General features: G+C 41.3%; 1 protein-coding gene and 1 non-coding gene across 2 annotated transcripts; one reads left to right on the top strand and one right to left on the bottom strand.

Moving 5' to 3' along the window:
* Positions 1-4,486: 4,486 nt before the first annotated feature.
* Positions 4,487-4,593, top strand: LOC122649209. Its single transcript, XR_006331184.1, has one exon. It is a non-coding gene; the product is annotated as a small nucleolar RNA R71 (small nucleolar RNA).
* Positions 4,594-17,355: 12,762 nt separating this feature from the next.
* Positions 17,356-20,434, bottom strand: LOC122649543. The gene is made up of 2 exons (XM_043842739.1): positions 20,333-20,434; positions 17,356-17,727 (listed from the first exon to the last, which is right to left on the bottom strand). The coding sequence occupies exons 1-2, from the start codon at positions 20,432-20,434 to the stop codon at positions 17,356-17,358; spliced, it is 474 nt and encodes a 157-aa protein (XP_043698674.1).
* Between the last annotated feature and the right edge of the window lie 610 nt (positions 20,435-21,044).

Here is a 21,044-nt window from a genome sequence, read left to right as displayed (position 1 = left end):
AGCTCTTCCAACTCAGATAGTTGGAGTTTTCTATGGGCACTTGCAGTGCGTAGGTCAAAGTTAAGCTTAGTGATAGCCCAAAAGGCCTTGTGCTCAATCTCTACAAGTAAGTGACATGCCTTTCCATACACCAGACGGTACGGAGATTGACCAAGATCGGTCTTGAAGGCTGTCCTATGGGCCCACAACGCATCTACCAACCGGTTAGACCAATCTTTGCAGTTCGGGTTGATGGTTTTCTCAAGAATTTGCTTGATCTGCCTATTTGATACCTCAACCTGGCCACTGGTCTGGGGATGGTAGGGTGTGGCCAACTTATGGACGACACCATACTTTTTCATGAGGGCCTCAAAAGGCCGATTACAAAAATGCTTGCCCCGATCACTAATGATAGCCTGGGGAGTACCAAAATGGGAGAAGATGCTCTCCTTCAGAAATTTCACAACCACCTTGTGGTCATTGGTCTTACAAGCAACTGCCTCAATCCATTTGGACACATAGTCCACAGCAAGTAATATGTACAGGTTACCAAAAGAGTTAGGGAAAGGTCCCATGAAATCAATACCCCATACATCAAACACCTCAACCACCAGAATTGGGTTGAGGGGCATCATATTTCTCTTAGTAAGACGCCCTAAGGATTGGCATGAAGAACATGTCCTGCAATAATAAAAGCGTCTTTAAACAGACTAGGCCAATAAAATCCACACTGGAAAACTTTGGCCGCAGTCTTATTAGGCCCAAAATGGCCTCCACAAGCCTGATCATGGCAAAAAGATAAAACAGATTATTGCTCATGATCAGGGACACATATAAATACTTAACTTGTGAAAAGAAACGATTCTTATCTTGGGTGGACCAATGTGCAGCTGTCACACCCGTAACCAGATAATTAACAATGTCAGCAAATCAAGGTTCACTAGACACTGCCATCAGATACTCATCAGGAAAATTCTTGTTGACTAGAGAATCAACAGTCAAGGAATTAGGCAGTCGGGATAGATGGTCTGCAACCAAATTTTCACACCCTTTCTTATACCTAATTTCAAGATCAAATTCTTGTAACAAAAGAACCCACCTAATGAGGCGAGCCTTGGCATCTTTCTTCTACACAAGATATTTGATACCTGCATGGTCAGTATAAATAATCACATGTGATCCAACCAAGTAGGGCCTAAACTTCTCTAAAGCAAACACAACAACTAAAAATTCTTTCTCAGTGGTGGTATAATTAAGCTGTGCATCATTAAGAGTCCTACTTGCATAATAAATCACACGGCGCAATTTGTTGATTCTTTGCCCAAGAACAGCCCCTATAGCAAAATCAGAGGCATCACACATAAGCTCAAATGAAACTGTCCAAGTTGGAGCTTGAATAATGGGGGCTGAGGTCAAAGCTCTTTTCAATTGCTCAAAACTATCATGACATTCAGAAGAGAAATCAAATGGGCAGTCCTTTGCCAAAAGAGAAGTGAGAGGTCTAGCTATCTGGCTAAAGTCCTTGATGAATCTCCTGTAAAAACCTGCATGGCCAAGAAAAGATCTAATGTCCTTCACACTCTTGGGTGGTTGTAAATTGGCAATAAGGTCCACCATAGATCTATCAACCTTGATCCCTTCTTTGGACATAATGTGACCAAGAACTATACCTTGTTTTACCATGAAGTGGCACTTCTCCCAATTCAGAACCAAGTTCTTTTCTATGCATCTTTTAATAACCAAAGAGAGATGATGTAAGCAATTAGAAAAAGTAGAGTCGTGAATAGAAAAATCATCCATAAACACCTCTAGGAAGTGCTCTACCATATCAAAAAAGATACTCATCATGCACCTTTGGAATGTAGCAGGGGCATTGCAAAGCCCAAAAGGCATACCCCGGTAAGCAAAGGTTCCATAAGGGCATGTGAAAGTGGTCTTGTGTTGGTCCTCTAGAGCAATAGGAATTTGATTATAGCCTGCATAACCATCAAGAAAATAATAATATTCATAGCCAGCTAGTCTCTCTAACATCTGATCAATAAAAGGCAAGGGGAAGTGGTCCTTCCAAGTTGCCGCATTCAATTTCCTATAGTCAATGCATACTCTCCATCCCGTTTGGATACAGGTTGGAATCAACTCATTATTGGCATTCTCAACTACAGTGACTCCTCCTTTCTTAGGCACAACCTGCACAGAACTCACCCATTGGCTATCAGAAATAGGATAAATGATGCCATGATCCAAGCATTTTAGGATCTCTTTCTTGATTGCCTCTTTCATCACAGGATTAGCCCTCTTTGGGGTTCCCTAGAAGGTTTGGAACTCTCCATCAGATGTATATGATGTTGAACAATGGAGGGGCTAATACCTTTGATGTCAGACATGGTCCAACCTATGGCTTCCTTATGGTCCTTTAGAAGCTTAATCAATTCTTCCTTCTAAATAGAAGTCAAATCAGAAGCAATAATAACAGGAAGAGTATGATCATGTCCTAAGAAGGCATACTTGAGGTTGGAGGGCAATGCCTTCAACTCTAATGTGGGGGGCTCAATAATAGAGGATTTGGGAATGGAAGTGGATAGGGGTCCAAGGGGCTCCAAAGGTGGTTGGATGCTCCAGACCTCAGATAAGGGAGTATCATCAACACCCTCCAATTCCTGCATACATTCTTAAAATCCCGAATCAAAATTAATCTCAAAGAACATATCAATATCATCAGGAAATCCTTGAAGCATATGCACCTCTTCATCCATGTCAGGCTACTTGCCCAACCTAAACACATTGAAGTCAATAGAAGTATTGCCAAAAGATAATTTCATGAGACCATTCCTGGAATTGATTAAAGCATTACTGGTAGCTAGGAATGGTCTACCCAATATGATTGGGATTTGGTCCTTGAAGTTGACAGTGGATTGGGTATCTAAAACTATAAAATCCACAGAAAAAATAAATTCCCCAACCTTTAACAGGACATCCTAAATATTTCCCATAGGAACTTTAACCGACCGATCTGCAAGTTGAAGAGTAATTTTAGTCGGTTTCAGTTCTCCCAATCCCAGTTGTTGGTAAACATGAAAGGGTAAGAGGTTCACACTTGCACCAAGGTCCAATAAGGCATGATCAATAGTGGTATAGCCTATAGTGCAAGAGATGGTGGGGCTTCCAGGATCCTTATGCTTGGCTGCTACTGGCTGTGAGATTAGAGAACTAATGTTAGCAGCCAAGAATGCCTTTTTGGGCACATTGGTGGTCCGCTTTTGGGTGCATAAGTCTTTGAGGACTTTAGCATAAGCGAGGATCTGGGCAATAGCATCTAACAAGGGGATATTCACCTGAACCTGTTTGAACACATCCAATATCTTCTCCACAGAAGGAGACTTCTTGCTAACCAACCTATTTGGGAAAGGGGTAGGTGGGGTATAAATTCTTTCAGGGTTGGTCTTTTTAACTTCCTCAATAGAATCCTCTTTGATTTTTTCAACCCAATCATCTGGTATATCTTTAGGTTCATTAGACGAACCTGGAACAGTAGGCACTTCAATGGCCTCTTCAGAAGGGGAAGAGTCAGCAGGAGTATGAGATGGTAAAGACTGAGGTGCACTAGTCTGTTGATACTCACGGCCACTCCTTAAAGCATAAACAACATTTACCTGTCTGGAGGGCCCTTGGTGCTGTTGGCCTTGTGCAACATTGGTTAGAGGAGCTTGGGTACCTTGCTGAATATGAACCTAATGCCTAGGATTTGGCTCAGGCTGGCTAAGTAACTTCCCTATTTTCCTCTCATGCAGGATTGTGACAAGCTGAGTGAGTTGTTTTTCAATGTTATTGTGGCTTGTCATGAGAAGAGATAGGGGGTTGCTGATAAGGTGCAAGGAGAGGAGGCCTAGCAGAATTAATAGAAGGTCTTGGATGAGGACGAGGGGGAAAGGGGTTAGGAGACATTCCTTGGCTTTGTGGTGCATAGTTGGGCCTTTGGGCACCAACCTGGCCTTGATGGTTAAAGTTGGATGGGCTTGCTTGGTTCCCTTGATTCCATGAGAAATTGGGGTGATTTCTCCATCTTGGATTATAAGTATTGCTATATGGGTTATTTTGGTAGAGAGCACTTACATTCTCAATGCTGGAATTACCCACTAAGGTGTTGGGGCATTCCTCAGAAAGGTGTCCAGGGGTTTGGCACCAACTGTATACCGACACATAGTTGACCTGGCTGACTGGATTAACTGGTATAGACTCTTTAAGAACTATGGACTCCAACCGTTTTATGAGACTGTCAAGTTTGGCCTCCTTGGCTGGCATACCCTCAATGAGATACCCCTTAGTGGTCCTTTCAGCCTCTTGGGAAGATTCCCATTCCCTAGTCTTATCAGTCAAGTTGGTTAAGAATGTTCATGCATCATTCTCCTCAGAAAAAGAAGTAAAGCCTGCTGGACACATAGACTCTACAAGTTGCTTGGTCTGATAATCAATACCCTCATAAATAATTTGGCATAGCTGCCACAAGTCAAAACCATGGTGAGGGCATTCTAAGAGGAGGTCCTTGAATCTTTCCATGAATTTAAAAAAGGACTCATGTGGTTTCTACCTGAACTGGAGGATGTCACTTTTAAGTTTATTGGTCTTGTGAAGAGGGAAGAATTTTCTCAAAAAGACAATGGTGAACTCATCCCATGTATTAATGGAATTTATTGGCAGTCCATAGAGCCACTTCTTGGCCTGGTCTTTCAGGGCAAAGGGTATAAACCTAAGCCTAACTGCATCATCAGTCAAATTCTGGACCTTAATTAGAACACAGACCTCCTCAAATTCCCTAAGGAAGAGATGCATCCTCATTAGCCATCCCATGGAAATGGGGTAGCATGCTGATGAAGTTGGTCTTGAGTTCATAGTTATTCCCTGTAACAACAGACGACTAATGCATGAGAGCTGTGCAGCCCTGGTGGGGTAAAACCTATCCTTAAGAGTCTTGGATTGTTGGTCACCCATGGTCAAAGGTGGTAGAGAAGGTGGTCTTCTAATAAGACGATTACTTGAATCACGAGTCCACACCTTAGCCACCTAAACAGATATGAGGTCTCCTTTAGAAAAATTAAAGAAAAATAAAACACTTAAAAAAAAAAACTGGAAACAAGAGGGAGCCCAAGGTAGATAGTGCATCTCTATCCCTCAAAAAGCGAAACAATGGTTCAAAAGCTGTAAGGATGCCATATAGGTTGACAGCAAGGGAACCCGTATAGTCTTCTATAACCATCTACGTGCGACTCCAATATGGATTCTGATGTAGAATGAAGGTCTACTATACGTTTATGTTTCCAATACTCTCACTATGTCGCTTTCCTGTTATCAAGAGTGGTCACCTCCAAAGATAAGTCACATGTCAATCCACCCAATCAAGTCAAGATGTAGCGTCATAGGTAGCTTAATCCTATGAGGGACACCAAAAGATGGAAGGTTGAAGCATATGAAGGACTTTAGATCGGGCGCACACTATTTGAAACAGAAGAGAAACAAGAAGAGGTTTTCATAAATTGATTTTTTTTTTTTTCAAAAAAAAACAAAGAAGAGAAAATAATAAACTAAAACACTTCGAACTACTTAAAAATCAGATAAATAAAATGCACAATAATCTCCCCGACAACGGCGCCAAAAACTTGTTTGAGTTAAAATAAAATCGCAAGCGTACGGGTCAATCATAGCTACGGGTCGAACACGAGGAGATATACGCCACTCTATTTAACTAACTTAAAAGTAATGCAAAGTGAACCAAATTAAAGTGTTAAATTAAACTAATTAAACTAACGAAAATCAATGCATCCTAACTCATAAGCATCTAACAAAATTAAGGGATTAAATCGGCATCCTAACACATAAGCATTTAACCTATCAAACTAAAGCGAATTTAAAGGAATAAAAATACAGCCACACATACTAACCATGTAAAAAGAAATAAGGAAATAAAAATGCATCCATAAACCACAACCATATAAAATTAAAATAAAAGAAATAGAGGGGGAAGAAGAAGAAGACAGAGAGAGATAGAGGAGATGGAGAATGAGATTGAGAGTTTAGATAGTAAAACCTGGATGTGCTTGCATGAATGTAATTGAAAAGCTTGAATACTTACATAAACTTACCATGGCCTCCTCTTCTAAATCTTCAAGTCTTGTCATCAACTTAAGAACTTAGACTAGAAGGCTTAAAACTTAAACTAGAATTAAGAAATTACAACCCAATTGAAGACTTAAATTGAAATTAAAGCATAAACTAAACCTATTATAACCATTAACTAAAAATCATAAAAGCAAACTAGAACTTAGAAAAGCCAAAAATCATAAATTAGAAGGAGAAGAAGAGAAGAAATTTTCACTAAGTGAATGAGCAATTTTTATAAGAGAGGTAGGGGGTATTTATAGGTGGAAGAGAGGAGAAGAGAGAAGATGGAAGTGTAGGAGAAATATTCCCTAAGAAAAGAGAATATTCTCTTCTGTTTCCTCTTTTACAATGCCTTGAATCCTAAGAAAAAAGAAAAAAGAAAAAAAAAGAAAGAAGAAGAAGAGAAGATTGTTTACATAGACCTTCTATTTCTAGAAAAATAAACTTTCAATTCTAACAAGTGCTTCATTTTCTTTGTAGATATCTTCTCCAAGCAATAAAATCAAAGCATCTTTGATTTTTCAACCTTCCATAGATGAGAAAATATAAATCTATCCCAAATAGAATTTCAGAAGTGCCCTTGAGGAGTCGGAGGAGAGAGAGAGTAAGGGTGATGACTAGGATTCCTTCAAGAATAAATAAAATATCCATTCTATCCTTCAGAAGACGTGGAGCATGGGGTGCTTATATAGGCCTCACCATTGTGTTCCTTGCAAAAAATCACCCAAAATAGACCCAAATTTCGTCCAATTCGGAGTTGGGGAGCCCAAGATATCTCAAGTTGAAGTTGGACTGTCCAGAGCCTTCCAAATGGAATCTTTCGGGTACAGTAAAGTAACTTCTGATAATTGTGTTAAGGCCCCTGGAATCCGAACTTCCGCTTCACTTTGCCCCCGTCCGACTATCAATAAGTATAAATAAACCCCTGTACACCATTTTCGCGCGTCGTTACGGAAACGACCATAACTGCTTCGTTTCAACTCGGATTCAAGTGTCGTTTGAACCGTTGCGAAGCTGACTCGATGGGCTATTTATCCATACTATTAACACCTCAAAAAAGCTTAAAAACATCTCCTTAGCATCATCTCCTCCATTTTCACAATAATTCACCTAAACCCTGAAAAGCACAAGAAAGCACTGAGTAACTCTGTCCAATGTGGTAAAATGTATGCTTTATGCCCTAAAATTTCACACATAAATGTGCTCATCACTAAGGGTAGTCTTTATTCTCTTCTGAATCAGTTCTACTTTCTCCGAAGTCTGTTGTACCAATTCAGGTCCCAACAATTGTCTTTCACCAACATCACTCCAACAAATCGACGACCTACATTTCCTTCCATACAAGGCTTCATATGGTGCCATCCCAATTGTGGATTGATAACTGTTATTATAGGAGAACTCAGCCAATGATTAGTGTTCACTCCAACTTCCTTTGAAATCAATAACACAGGCTCGAAGCATGTCCTCCAAAATTTATATTGTCCTTTCCAATTGTCCATCTGTCTGGGGATGAAAAGCAGTGTTGAAAAGTAGCTGAGTACCCATAGCTCTTTGCAAACTCTTCCAAAAATGTGAATTAAACCTTGAATCTCTGTCAGAAACAATGGACACAGGCGCGCCATGCAGTCGTACAATCTCATCAACATACAATTTTGCTAGCCTGTCCAATGAGTAGTTGATCCGAATAGGTAAGAAATGGGCTGATTTAGTTAGTCTATCGACAATCACCCAAATCACATCATGATTCTGTGGAGTCTTTGGTAACGATGTGACAAAATCCATCGTAATATGCTTTCACTTCCACTCAGGCATTTTTAGAGTTTGTAGAAGTCCTGAGGGTCATTGGTGCTCAATCACAAGCTGACAAGTCAAACACCTTAGCACATACTTTGCAATCTCTCTTTTCATGTTGTTCCACCAAAAAGTTTCCTTCAAGTCTTGATACATCTTGGTGCCTCCAGGTTGAATGGTATATGGGCTACAGTGTGCTTCCTTCAGTAGTATTTCTTTCAATTTTTCAATATTTGGCACACACAATCTGGTTCGAAATCTTAGGGAACCATCTATTGCAATAGAAAAGTCTATCCATTTACCTTCTTGTATCTCTTTCCTCACCTTCTCCAAGAATGGATCTTCATTTTTTCCTTTATTTGATCAATAACAGAAGGCTGAACCATCAAACTTGCCAACAAGGCTGTGGCATTCCCAGTCACCATCTCCAAACCTAATCTTTTGCAGTCTTCAATTAAATGAGGCTGGCTAGTAAACATTGTAGCCATCACTCCCTGGGACTTCCTGCTCAGGTGCATTCGCCACCACATTGGCTTTACCAGGATGATAGTTGATATTGCAGTCACAATCCTTAAGAGGCGTTATTGATTTTTGGCTAAGGCAGCCTGGAATGAGTTGAGAACGTGTTTCCCCCTGGTCCCTTATGCTAGCTGGATTTGGAACCAGGTCTTGCCAACTAAAATCGGCTTCTTTACCTGGCAGGTTGCTAATGGAAGAATCCCAACTGAAGAGGCGTTGATGTTGTTGGGCATTCCGCTAGCCTCTAAATGTGTTTGCTGTGGAAGTCCAAATATAGAATCGATGAACCACTGCCTGGTGGAGGGAGTAGTGGCACGGAAGGTATGGACTCATTTTGCCATAATATTTGACGTCATTTTGGTGTAGGCCCAGGACATTAGGAGCAGATTGCGCCAGTGGCAGGACTTGGCTTGTGGTAGTAAGCTCCATGGTTTCATTATGGGGATCACTCCCCCCCTGATTGTTTGGGAACTTTGGCGTGAAAGAAACAACCGCAGGCATGATGAAGGAACTAGAACCTCTGGGACAATAATTTTGGCTATTAAAAGATGGGTAAGTGGTTTTAACTTTCCAGCTAATATCAAGCGCATAGGGAACACCAGGGACAAGCTAATTCTTGAATGTTTTGGGTTCAAGTGCAAGGCAAAAAAAGCTAGAAGGCCTCAACCAATCTATTGGTGCCCCTCATTTGTTTCGTTTAAGCTTAATGTTGATGGCGCCTGCAAAGGGAACCCTGGAATAGGGGGTGGGGGGGAATCATTAGGGATAAAGAAGGGAGGATGATTGTGGCGTTTGCAAATTTTTATGGGGAATGCACTAATTCATTAGCAGAATTGAGAGCTTTGAAGGATGGCCTTAAATGGTGTGTAACTCTAGGGCTGACGGAGGTTGTAGTAAATACAGACTCAGCCGTGCTAGCCTTAATGGTAAAAAATGGGAAATGCACTCTCTGAAAGGGCTGGTATCTTTTTAAGGAAATCACCCAGTACTGCACAATGGCCAGTGCAAATGTATGCTTTACGTACAGGGAAAGTAACAAGGCAGCAGACCATCTTGCAAATCAAGCTTGTCAAACCTCATCCTCCATCGACTTTCATGAGGAAAGTGATCTCCCTAGAGAACTTAGTAGAATTCTCTAGGAGGATAAATTAGGGTTCCCGGTTTTAAGAATGTAAGGCTTTTCTTTCTTTCCTGTTTTGTTTAAGTTGAACTGTAACACCGCTGTAAGGATGGGTGAGGAAGAGAGGAGAGGAAAGTCTACTTGTACCCTTGGGTTGGGGTAAGGCGGATATATCCTCCCCGTGTATGCTTGAGTTCTTTTTTATAAATAAATCTTAGGGGCCGCCCCCGGGTCCCACGGAATATTTGGGGTAAAAAATAAAAAAAAAAAAGTAGGCCACCAATAAATGGAGAAGATGTGGATTGGCAAACTTGAAATCACAGACCTTACTAACTGGACTCTCCCTGCTATAGAGATTAGCCTTCCTTTCCAACTTGCTAACCTGGTTTTGAATTTATCCATCAATGCCATAATAAATAGCATCCTTTTTTACCCTGCCCTTGAAAATGTCGATTCCCAAATATTTGGTAGGGAAGCTACTATCAGAAAACCCAATAATCTCCCTTATTTTCTTTTTTCTGGTTGCACTCACGTTGCAAAGAAACATCTTGCTCTTTTGATCATTTATGCATTGCCCTGAATATTTTTGGTATTTCCCCAAGAAGTCGTTGAGGCAGTGAACAGAGCGTATGCCTACTTTAACAAATAGAAACACATCATCTGCAAACAAGAGATGGGTTGGAACCGCCACACCTCTAGGTCCTGATAGGGGGGCGATCTTGCGACTGGACTGTAACTCAGTAAAACCCCTACACAAGACTTCTACTACAATAATAAAAAGAAGGGGCGCCAGGGGGTCACCTTGTCGTAGTCCTCTCTCTACCCCAAAGAAGCCAACTGGTCCTCCATTAAGGAGGATTGAGAGCCAAGCCGAAGAAAGTAGCTGATGAATCATGTTGACCCATTTGTCATTGAATCCGAACTTTCACATCACATCAAACATGAAGTCCCATTCCATTGAGTCATAAGCTTTTTGAATATCTAGCTTAAGGCCCATCCCTCCACCATGAGATTTCATATGCAGAATATTTGTCAGCTCAGAAGCCACACAAATGTTGGAAATAATGACTCCCCCCTTTTGAAAAGCGCCCTGTTCCTCAGAAATCAACCTAGGAAGAAAACCAGACAAGCGCAAGGATTTTGGGAATCAGCTTATATAGAAAATTGCCAACACAAATAGGCCGAAACTTATCCAGGGTAAGTGCCTCTTCATATTTTAGGAATAGTGAGATGAAATTATTATTAATCCCTTTGGTGATGATGCCATCAACAAAAAATCGTGAGACAGCCCGACATACATCACTCTCAATAATCTCCCAACAAGATTTGTAAAACGCACCTGGGACCCCATTCAGATTAGGCGCACTATCTGGATCCAAGTCAAAAGCTGCAGCTTTAATCTCCTCCCTGCTAGGTACAGCCATAAGAAAAGCATTATCATCCGTAGAAATTAACGACGGAATGCAAGATAGGATATCCGGTTGTGCTTCAGAAGTCACCTTCTTATGAAAAGCTTCATAGTACTCCGTTACATAGGCGCTGATTTGGGGTCCATCATTAAGAACAGTCCCATCAGTCTTCTTAAGCACCCGAATGAGGTTCTTGGCACGCCTGATCTTAGTAGCCCGGTGGAAGAATCTTGTGTTCTGATCCCCACAAGTGAGAGCCCTAATTTTGGACTTTTCTGACCACAGTTTTTCTTGCAGTGTGATAGCCGTAATGTACTCCTGTCTTGCTTGGAATTCACACTGGATAAGATAGTCTGTGGTTCCCACCGTCTCCATAATCTCATGGGCGTTCTCCAGCGCTGCTCTAGCTCGGTCAACCTCAAAATTGACATTGGGAAAGGCAGTTCTAGACCATCCTCTAAGGGCCGCCTTCAATCTTTTTAGCTTTTGAGTGACAACATAAAATGGGGAGCCTGACACATATTCACCCCAGGACTGGCACACCACAGTGGCAAAGTCCTTATGTTCTAACCAAAAATGCTACAACCTGAAAGGGTAATTGACAGGCTTGGGCACAGAGTCAGAAAAAATCACAATAGGGGAGTGATCAGACACAGACCTCGGAAGCACCCACTGATATGCATCATGGTAACGATCTAGCCAGGCCTGGTTACATAAACTTCTATCTAGCACAGCACTAGCAATCCCTTGTTTTCTATTGTTGCTCCATGTGAATTTATTTCCTTTGGACGGTAAAGGAAGGAGAGAAGCAGAGTCCAAAAAAGCCGCAAACTCCATCGCAGCCCCTGTATGAAAAGCACCCGGTCCTCTTTTCTCAGACGCCAATAGGGTTGCATTAAAGTCCCCTACCACAAGCCAAGGCAGCGATGAGATAGGCTGACTCGACAAGTCCACCCAAAGATCCCTCCTTCGAGTACCTAGGCTACTAGCATGCATAGCCGAAAGGAAGAATTTTTCACCTCTCACCTCCATGAATACTGTGATTTGTTGATCAGAAGAGCTATAGACCACTGGCTTAGAGAATGAATTCCTCTAGACTATCCATAAGTTAGGATTCTTCCCCACTCTCTCATTATGTATAAAATCCACACAGAAGCCCATTCGTTGGAAAAACAACTTAGGGAATTTATTAGGCATAACCATAGGTTCTGCAATGCATACTACATCAGGGTTCTAAGTTTGAACCAGAATCTTCAAAGCAGCCCTAGTACGGCTGTTCAATATGCCACGCAAATTCCAATATACTATCTTCATTGATACTTACTGGATTTTGAAGCCCCCCTGACGGCATGTTGTGGCTGGTTCCACACTTTCTTAGGCTGCTTACCAGAGCTATTGGTAACCGGTGTAAAGGTACCCAAAAGAGCTGCATCTACCTGTCTAACTTCATCAAAAGCTGTTACGGTAGATGATGGATCTAGGCATGCCACCTGGCCTTCGCAAGCACTAGACGAAATAGAGCTAACCTCCTGCAAACTCACCCTCTCTGAGTTACCTTCCTGTGTACCAATTGGGCTTGGGAAACCCAAGACCACTTCAATGGTGCCCCCTGCCGTTCGAGCAGGCGTTTTGTGATCCACAATGGTCCACACAAAGAGCTGCCTCCAGGCTATCATGCACAGCCACAGATGTCAAGCCGTTTGGGCCTTCCCCCACCAAAGGTAATGCTGCCTCTTCCACCACAGTCGTTGGAGCAAGTGCAGCCTCACCCACCATGGGTAAGGCAGTCCCTTCCAACTCTTCAAATGTATCTCCAAGTGGCGTTGCAGGCTGAATTGCCTCAACAGCGATAGGTAACACCTCCCCTGTCGATAGAGCCCCACTCATGTTTACAATAGGCTCGTGCGTGGGTGGGGTAGCACGCCTACATTTACATGGTTATTTGATTAAAGTGTTTTATCAAGTTTTGCGGGACCCAATCAGCAAAGACCCTCTTGTATGGACATGTACTATGGAATGGGGTTTGGCAGTACTAGTGTACATGCCCTAGATTCCATAATGATGGTGTTGATTAGTGAGGGGGGTTGTATATGATAATTTATTACCATGTAAGGAGTTATTTGGAATTTGCTAAAATAATTGGTAATTTATTTAATTACTGGATATGGTGCTAATTATAATTATCCATAAATTAAAATAATTAATTAATTAGATCATTCCTATTAGATTGTCCTTCTTCACCAATTAGAAGCACTTTGAGTTTAAACAGGAAAGCCAACAAAGGGACAGAGAGTCAGACTCTCACTGGGATTTTTCCCATCTAGGGTTTTAGAAACCCTGGCTTTATAAAAAGCTAAAAAACGCAGAGGGGGTACCAGTGTTCCACGTTTTTGGCTGCCCCCCCCCTCTGGACAAATTTTGGCTCTCCCCCTCTCTATCTCTTGTGATCTCTTCTCCTCCCTTCTTCCAGCTCTCTAGACTTTTGAGAGTTACGATTTTGGAAACCTAGATCTGTGACTGAGGAACTGAAGAGGATCTAGGATTTCCTTGAAGAACCTTGGCTGCACCATTAGAGGTTCAGATCTTTTTACTTGGAATGCTCATTGAAGGAAGAACCATTGTCTATTGGAGGAACAACACTTGAGGCTCATCAGGTTAGTAAATTTATGTTAATTCCTGTTGTTTCAATTTTATGATTATTCATGGGATGTGAAAGTAACCCAAATCAATTATGTTCCTCTACGCATTTAGGTATGAGATGGATCTCTCTTTCCATGGGATGGAATAGAGATGTATTTTCTCTTTAACATTGATGCAGGCCAGCTTTGCATCTTCTATTGTTGGAAGCTCTTATCAGCCATCTCAGCAATGCCCTACATTAATTGGAAGGTTCCTATTATGGAAAGTACGGGATCTGCTATGGAGATACACTTTCATAATTGGAACGAGATTTTAGTGGAAACCTCGGTTCACATAGTTTCCTAATTACAGTGGTTCTTATTATGGAAGTATTGAAGCATTGAATCTTCTATAGAATTATTTCCTATTGGATGACGATCTATACATGGAAGATTTGAATTTGAAATTTTCAATAGTGTGTCAAACTTGTCGATCGGGGAATTTCTATTTAAGAGAATATTGGATTCTTATTTTTCTGATTGAGAGTATATTGGGCTGATTGAAGAGAAGATTGGATTCTTATTTTCTGATTGAGAGTATATTGGGCTAATTGAAGATTGGATTCTTATTTTTCTTTTCTTCCTTACATGTACTTAGCTCTAAGCCTATATGTAATCCTCCATGAATGGAAGAAGGTAGTGAAGGTTGAATAAAATTAAGACATTATTCTTGGATCTCAAGAAAAGTATCCCCTGCGACTGGTAGTGCTTGTTCGATTGATCAACTCCATGACGACTTAAAGTATTCTCGATTCTCCCGATCCGCAGCTTCTACTAGGCTACTCCAGACCTGGATCCCATTATTTTATGGGACGTCAAAGAGATGAACTAGGCATTGGTTTGTCATACCAAACCCTAATAGGGTCCTAGTAGGGCACCATGGGCGACCATGAAAAACCCTAAAAATTGAAATAGGATGCCCAAGCCAGTTTAGGGTGCCCTAGGGCAACCCTAGGGACAACCCTGGAGATCCCAAGAGTTGGGAACTCAAAACATATTTTTTATTGGTTTAGCATGGTGAACCATCATGATCCAGTGGACTGTAGCATTGCCTACATAGGGTTCCACAGGGTTCATGGGAAGAGACTTCGGACGAGGGTACCAACGAGCTTCTTGGGATTTGGCGAGACTGGTGTAACCTTGTTTGGCATTTCGCCTGTTTTGAAAGGTTGAACCCATTGTGACTTGAGTTTTTGGCTTCCTTAAGGTTTGTGACCCTTTTTTGAGAGGTCGTTTTGCAAATAGGTAACGAGTGACTCGATTTACTCGATTGTTGGCGTTCGATCTCAGATTGTGCATACTAAGTTGTGGGACATATGACTAAGTATTGTAACCTAATATACGTATGTTGTGAATGAAGCATGATATGAATTTGTATGATGTGATGCAATTACTGTATGATGCATGAATTATATAAATTGTTACATGAATGAATGTCATGAAGATGCCTTCAAATTTATTTTTTTTTGTTGCTAAAAGATCAGTTGTCTTGAAAAATGAGAAGAGGTATACAAAAACTAAACTGGCTAGAAGCCAGACACAACTACAAAAAGAAAAAACGAATTTAAATCCCCCACCTTTGGCATTGTCATCGACAGGGAAGTATAAAAAAAAAATAACAAAATAAAAATCAAAGAGGAAACACCCGAAACCTTGGTCTACATTGGGCATCCATTACAATAAAATTTGTATTCTTTCTGCTGATTTTGCCAAGAAGTCAGCAATAGGGTTGGCTTCACGATAATAGTTCGTCATCTTCCAATCGATTGAGTTAAAGAATGCTTAGAGAACACACCAGCCTGCCAAACAAACCAGGGGACTTTTTTGCAGGACACAAAAAGTAAAACCTCCACAGAATCACATTCTATCCAGATTTTGGAAAAAACCCTTGATCTCTGGCAGGCTCCATCCCTAAAATAAATGCTTGAAATTCTGCTTCAAAGTTTGTCGTAATACCTAGGAATTTCCTATAAGAAAAAACCACCTTGGCATGCTCATCTTGAAAAACACCACCTAAATGTTTACATGATAATATTTGAATGTTGAATGAAGTACGACATGCGAAGTTTATACGAAATGATCATATGTATACGGTCTGTGGAAGTGAGATGAAGTTTGATATGCTTTGCAATAAACGTTATATTGAATGGTTATACATGTTATAACAAGAGAAGGAAAGAATGATTTATGAAATGAAAAGAGAGATGAAGTAATTAATGAAAGAGATGTATGTGTGTATGGTTAATGGTAATTTGTAATACAACCAGTGGCTACCGCCCCTTTCTAGTAGGGGGTTTATGTACTGGATGAGAGCCGACACTGTGCCTTGTGCTTACCCTACCTCAAGGCTACAGTGCCTGGGTACATGGGAGAAGATAAGACTAGTGAAAAGTATTTAACCAGAGCTTATCCTCCCCTGAGGCTACAGTATAGGACACATGAAAGAAGATGAGTCTAGTAAGATGTTATGACCTGGAGCTTGTCCTCCCCTAGGATTATGATGTTTGGACACATGGGAGAAGACTAGTCTAGTATGATGTTTAAATATATGAGGGTTCCCCTCCCAGAGCTCCGATGCCTAGATACAAGGGGGTAGAGTCCATTTATAATTCTTACTGTATCATCCTCCCCAAGTTGCAGTGACCGGGAACAAGAGTAGAATAGTGATACGAGGTCGACTACCATCTTTAGCTTGTTGTGGACTCTGTAGACCAATAAATGGCCATGAATTAACATAATTAATTGGAAATGAATTTTGATATGCTAACTTTCCATCTATGCTTGCAAAGTTTATAATCTTATATATGAATGTGTATGTAATATTCATAGTACCTGATCACTGGGCGCAAGCTCACCCCATTTAAGTTGATGTTTTACTGATGATGAGACTATAAAAGGGGTTTACTCGGTATATGGTCATGAAAGCAAAGAATCTTGATGATGTTATGACGTTTCAGATGTATTTTGGAAGGATGTTTATATTGAGTTCAATGGTCTTTTGTGTACTTGATGTTTTAATTGTTGGTGAACAGTCTAATGTATATATGTTTATGTTTCTGGTAAAGTTTGTATATAATCATATGAATCATGTAAGAAATGTTTTAATGTATAAATGTAGTTAGCCACTAATGTATATAACTTTAAGAATGTCTTTAATTGTATCGCTTCCACAGTGTTTGTATGAATGATCTGAGCCATGTTTTGTGTTATATTTATATGGTTGATTGTGACCCTTAAGATCGGCACACATGAGAGAATGACCTATCCCCTTGTTCGGATTAAGGTTGTGCATGGCACAATCTGGACTATTGGTGGCCTCACAAGGATAAGAAACCACAATATCCAAATCAGACTTTGTAATATCGAATAGGAAGCATTATGCAATAATAAAATGGGCCATGCAATAGAAGGTAATAAGAGAGGGATAATGAAGGCCCCATGGAAGGTAATGGGCTAGATAGAATTGAAGGCCCAAATGTTTTGCATGGATGGCTCACGTATAAGCCCCTTATAGGCTCTCTCTCTCTCTCTCTCTCTCTCTCTCTCTCTCACACACACACACACACACACACACAAAAGTTAAATTCAGAGTGTCTGTACAGGATCCTGAAGTTCTAAGTTGGAGAGGGAAAAAAAAGTATAAGGATACTAAAAGGACTAAATGAGAATTTTATTTATTTGCTAATGACACATTAGAGAACAGCATTCAACGATGACATACGGGTCCCCCATACATTACTATTTTTTTTAAGTTACCACCAATGTCATCATAATATTCTGCCTTGTAACATGTGGGATCATCCATTCTGCTTGGTGTTACTTTGTCAGGAACTTCAAGTTTAAAATTTTTGCTGACAACCTTAATATAATTTAAGTAGGCTGATTTATGCTCTTCTTTAGGATCAAAATGACCACTTCCCATTTGAGGCAATACCCTATTGTTAGGGTTGTAGACCTCTCCTCCCCATGCCACAAAAGAAGCACTGTCAGCTAAACTAGTGAATATAGACTTTGGCCAATATCCTATATGCTCGTTATCATTTACAGAACTCAACCACCAATTCCCAGTTACAATATCCTGTCATTAACAAAAGAATATAAGTGTTAGAAAAAAAAAAGTTTTTTCCATTTAGAAATTTGGCATCAAGTGCTAGAAGGAATGCAAAAATTTCACTAAGCCATGCACGGAAAATATTTATGTAACCCAAGATCTACACTGATATTGTCAATAATACATTTTACCAAAGCCCCCATCGGGCATGGGGCCTCCTATGCTCGTATCATATCATAAACCCTATACATTAAACCATAGCATTGTAGTTCATGCATCTGATCCATGCGTTTGGGTCGAAAGAGACGGTGGAAGGTGATGTATTACACTGATAGGAATCGGGTGGGCCTTGACGGAAAGCCAGAAGCTTCGGTGAAGGGGTAGGTTTTTAGAGGATAAAGTGGTGATAAGACGGCGAGTGGAACATCAATATTCATCTCCACACAAGTATCTGGCTTCGCCTCCCCCCAAAAAAAAAAATGGTAAACACGACAAACTCCAAATATGTTCCATTCAAACACAATTCAAATCCAACAGCGAGTTGGGCCAACAAAATCAAAGCTTTCTACTCTCGGTGATTGATGATAGAAAGTGACGTTGTAATCTTGACTTCACCTTCATAACCATGATATATAAGACTCCTCTACTCCAAAAATCCCCTGGTTACACGATTTTGATAACCATATGAATGTGTAAGCTATTGGTTTATTGACCAGCTTGTCCCGTAACCACTCGAAAGGGAGCTAATATTGCAGGGCTTACTGAGTAAGGTGCATTCGGAGTGGAGTAACGGAGGTAGAGTACCAAGAGAGGTGCTTGATCGAAAACAACTTCAAGCATCAGAACAAGAAGGTGGTCATTGACGCCTATCACTCAGATGATGTTTCCGGCCCTACTAGGTCAGGAGTTCGCTACTACAGGGGTTAGAAATCCAATCCTTCTTGCTGAGAGGGTAGTGGAATCAGTTCGCTCTCCGTACCTAAAACCAATGTTGGCTCCATACTGGGTAGTGGTAATAAAGGCATCTATATGTATTTGATGCCATTTATAAGTATTAGATAGATTAGGATAGCATTAGGAGTACCATAAACACCCTATAAACATATTAAAATAAGGCACACAAATAGGACCTGTTAGGGAAACATGCATTCTATGAGCATTCCAATCCATTTATCTCAGAGGTTTAGACCTTACTTGAATGGAGTGGAAACGCAACGAAAGGGATGATCGAAGCCGGCTTGCTGTTACGAGCACAACGCGATCTCTATAGGCTTCTCCATAGAGAACTCCACACCATAAAACCTTAGGTAACGATAGAAACCCTAGGAAAACACAGAACTTGAAAGAGGGAGAGAACTAATCAATTGATGCACTCCTAGGGTTTATGCCTTATATCTATATATAGGCTAAAACCCTGGGATAGGCCAATCAGAGGAGGGATAGGTCACTTAAGTGACCGTCCCTCTCTCTCTCTCTCTCTCTCTCTCTCTCTCTCTCTCTCTCTCTCATTTTTGGCTCAGCCGGCCTGCCCCATGTGGGCGGACCAGCTGGGCCTCAGGCCCATCACCGATTTACACCTCCCACTCGCCCACACAGGGTACATATATTATGCATTCAAGTTTCTCTTATTCCGCGTTATCCTCTATACAGGTAATGGGGCGTGCGACCTGTCGAGATGATACAAGGTAGGAGTACTATATCAAACTTTCATCTAACCAACATAGTACATCACTCTCAAAAGTCTCAAAATACCCTAAACGATCTACTTATACTCGATCTAACACTCTCAACCGCTCATGATGAGCAGCGTTAATCCTTGGTATGTAATGTACTCATGACTGCGTCGATCACAAATACGTCACATCGACTGGGCAATGAGTCACATAACACGTCTAATGGTTTTCCCTGAGCCCCTCATGTCAATCCAAATATCCCCAACAGCTTTCCCAATCGCTTCCTGCTGGACCGCATCATCCTTGGTCCTAAGGCAAACGTCAAAGTAGCGTCATTGGGTGTCTTTTTCATGACATTGTCTTAGGTAATAAGGGTATTGTGGGATTAATATAATCCACGTGGCTCACACAGTGACGAAGCAGGGATCTATTCAGTCACTCTCACTATCGACCGTCATGAGCACATGTAGTATGATGTGCATGCTATGGCATAACTCCCACTAGGGCGGGCATGTCACTCACAATAAATAAACGCCATACAGATCTTAGTCTAGTTGCTACTCTAAGCGCCTAACCTGAGTCTCTAGCACAGTCACCCTCATGGTTTCTGCCTAGAACCTCACATCTGGCTTCGAACAGGCTACTTAGAAGTGTGGTATCTTCCAAGTTGGACCAAGTAAATGTGTCATCTTAGCTCTAACTAAGGTGCCATAGAGCACACATGCTCATGGGCTCATCTCGCTCGCTACACCCTAGCGCCGAGGCGAATCGCCTATGTGAGTGGGTCGATTCTAAGCCTGGTGACATCTTTACAAACAATGAATGTATACACACAAAATTACTCAAACAAATATATGCTCATCAATAAATGTAAGAGAAATACAGATAATTGTCCATCACAAACAAAGTGTTCCTTAAGAAAATATTTATCAGATCCGCCTGAGTCCCAAGTTCCTAACCTGAACTAGGCAAACATCTCTGGCAATGGGCTCAGTCAAAGGATCAACCAACATATTGCCAATGGAGATATGATGCAGAACCACTTCACCTCGTGCTACCATGTCTCGAATATAGTGATACCATATGTCAATGTGCTTGACTTTACCATGGAATTTGGGATCCTTCGCAAATGCAAGCACTACCGTGCTGTCACAGTGTATAAGCACAGTGTCGTCTGAGTGAGCAGAAACGCAAAGTCTCTGCAAGAACCTCCTGAGCCAAACGGCCTCCTGTACTACTGCCGAACATTCGACGTACTCCGACTCCATCATGGACAGGGCGATGCAGGTCTGTTTCTTGCTACTCCAAGTGACAGTCTCGCCTCCTAGGACAAACTCATACCCCGAAGTGGACTTGCGCTCGTCTCTATCACTAGCCCAATCAGCATCACTGTAGCCTCTCAGTCTCAAGTTTGAACCACTGAAGGTGAGCGAGAGGTCTGCAGTGCCACGTAGGTTCGAAGTATCCTCTTTATTGCCTGCCAATGAGCTAGCCCTGGGTTACTCTGGTAACGGCTCACTATGCCAACGGTAAATCAAATATCTGGACATGTGCACATCATCGCATACATCAGACTGCCTACTGCCACTGCATAGGGTATTTTGGACATTTGGTTTCTCTCTTCATCACTCTTAAGGCATTGGTCTAGGCTCAAAGTGCATGTCTTATCCA

This window comes from Telopea speciosissima, chromosome 1 (assembly GCF_018873765.1).
Source record: "Telopea speciosissima isolate NSW1024214 ecotype Mountain lineage chromosome 1, Tspe_v1, whole genome shotgun sequence".
NCBI lineage: Eukaryota > Viridiplantae > Streptophyta > Magnoliopsida > Proteales > Proteaceae > Telopea > Telopea speciosissima.
Note: the sequence above shows the minus strand (reverse complement) of the source record. Positions and strands in the feature narration are given on the sequence as shown.

Bases quoted from the DNA above. Each gene is read 5' to 3' on its own strand.
- LOC122649543 (XM_043842739.1), bottom strand. From the start codon at position 20,434: ATGGTAGCACGAGGTGAAGTGGTTCTGCATCATATCTCCATTGGCAAT. The intron at 17,728-20,332 runs GTTAGGAACTTG...TGTTAATGACAG, and splicing joins GAGATGTTTGCCTAGTTCAG to GATATTGTAACTGGGAATTG.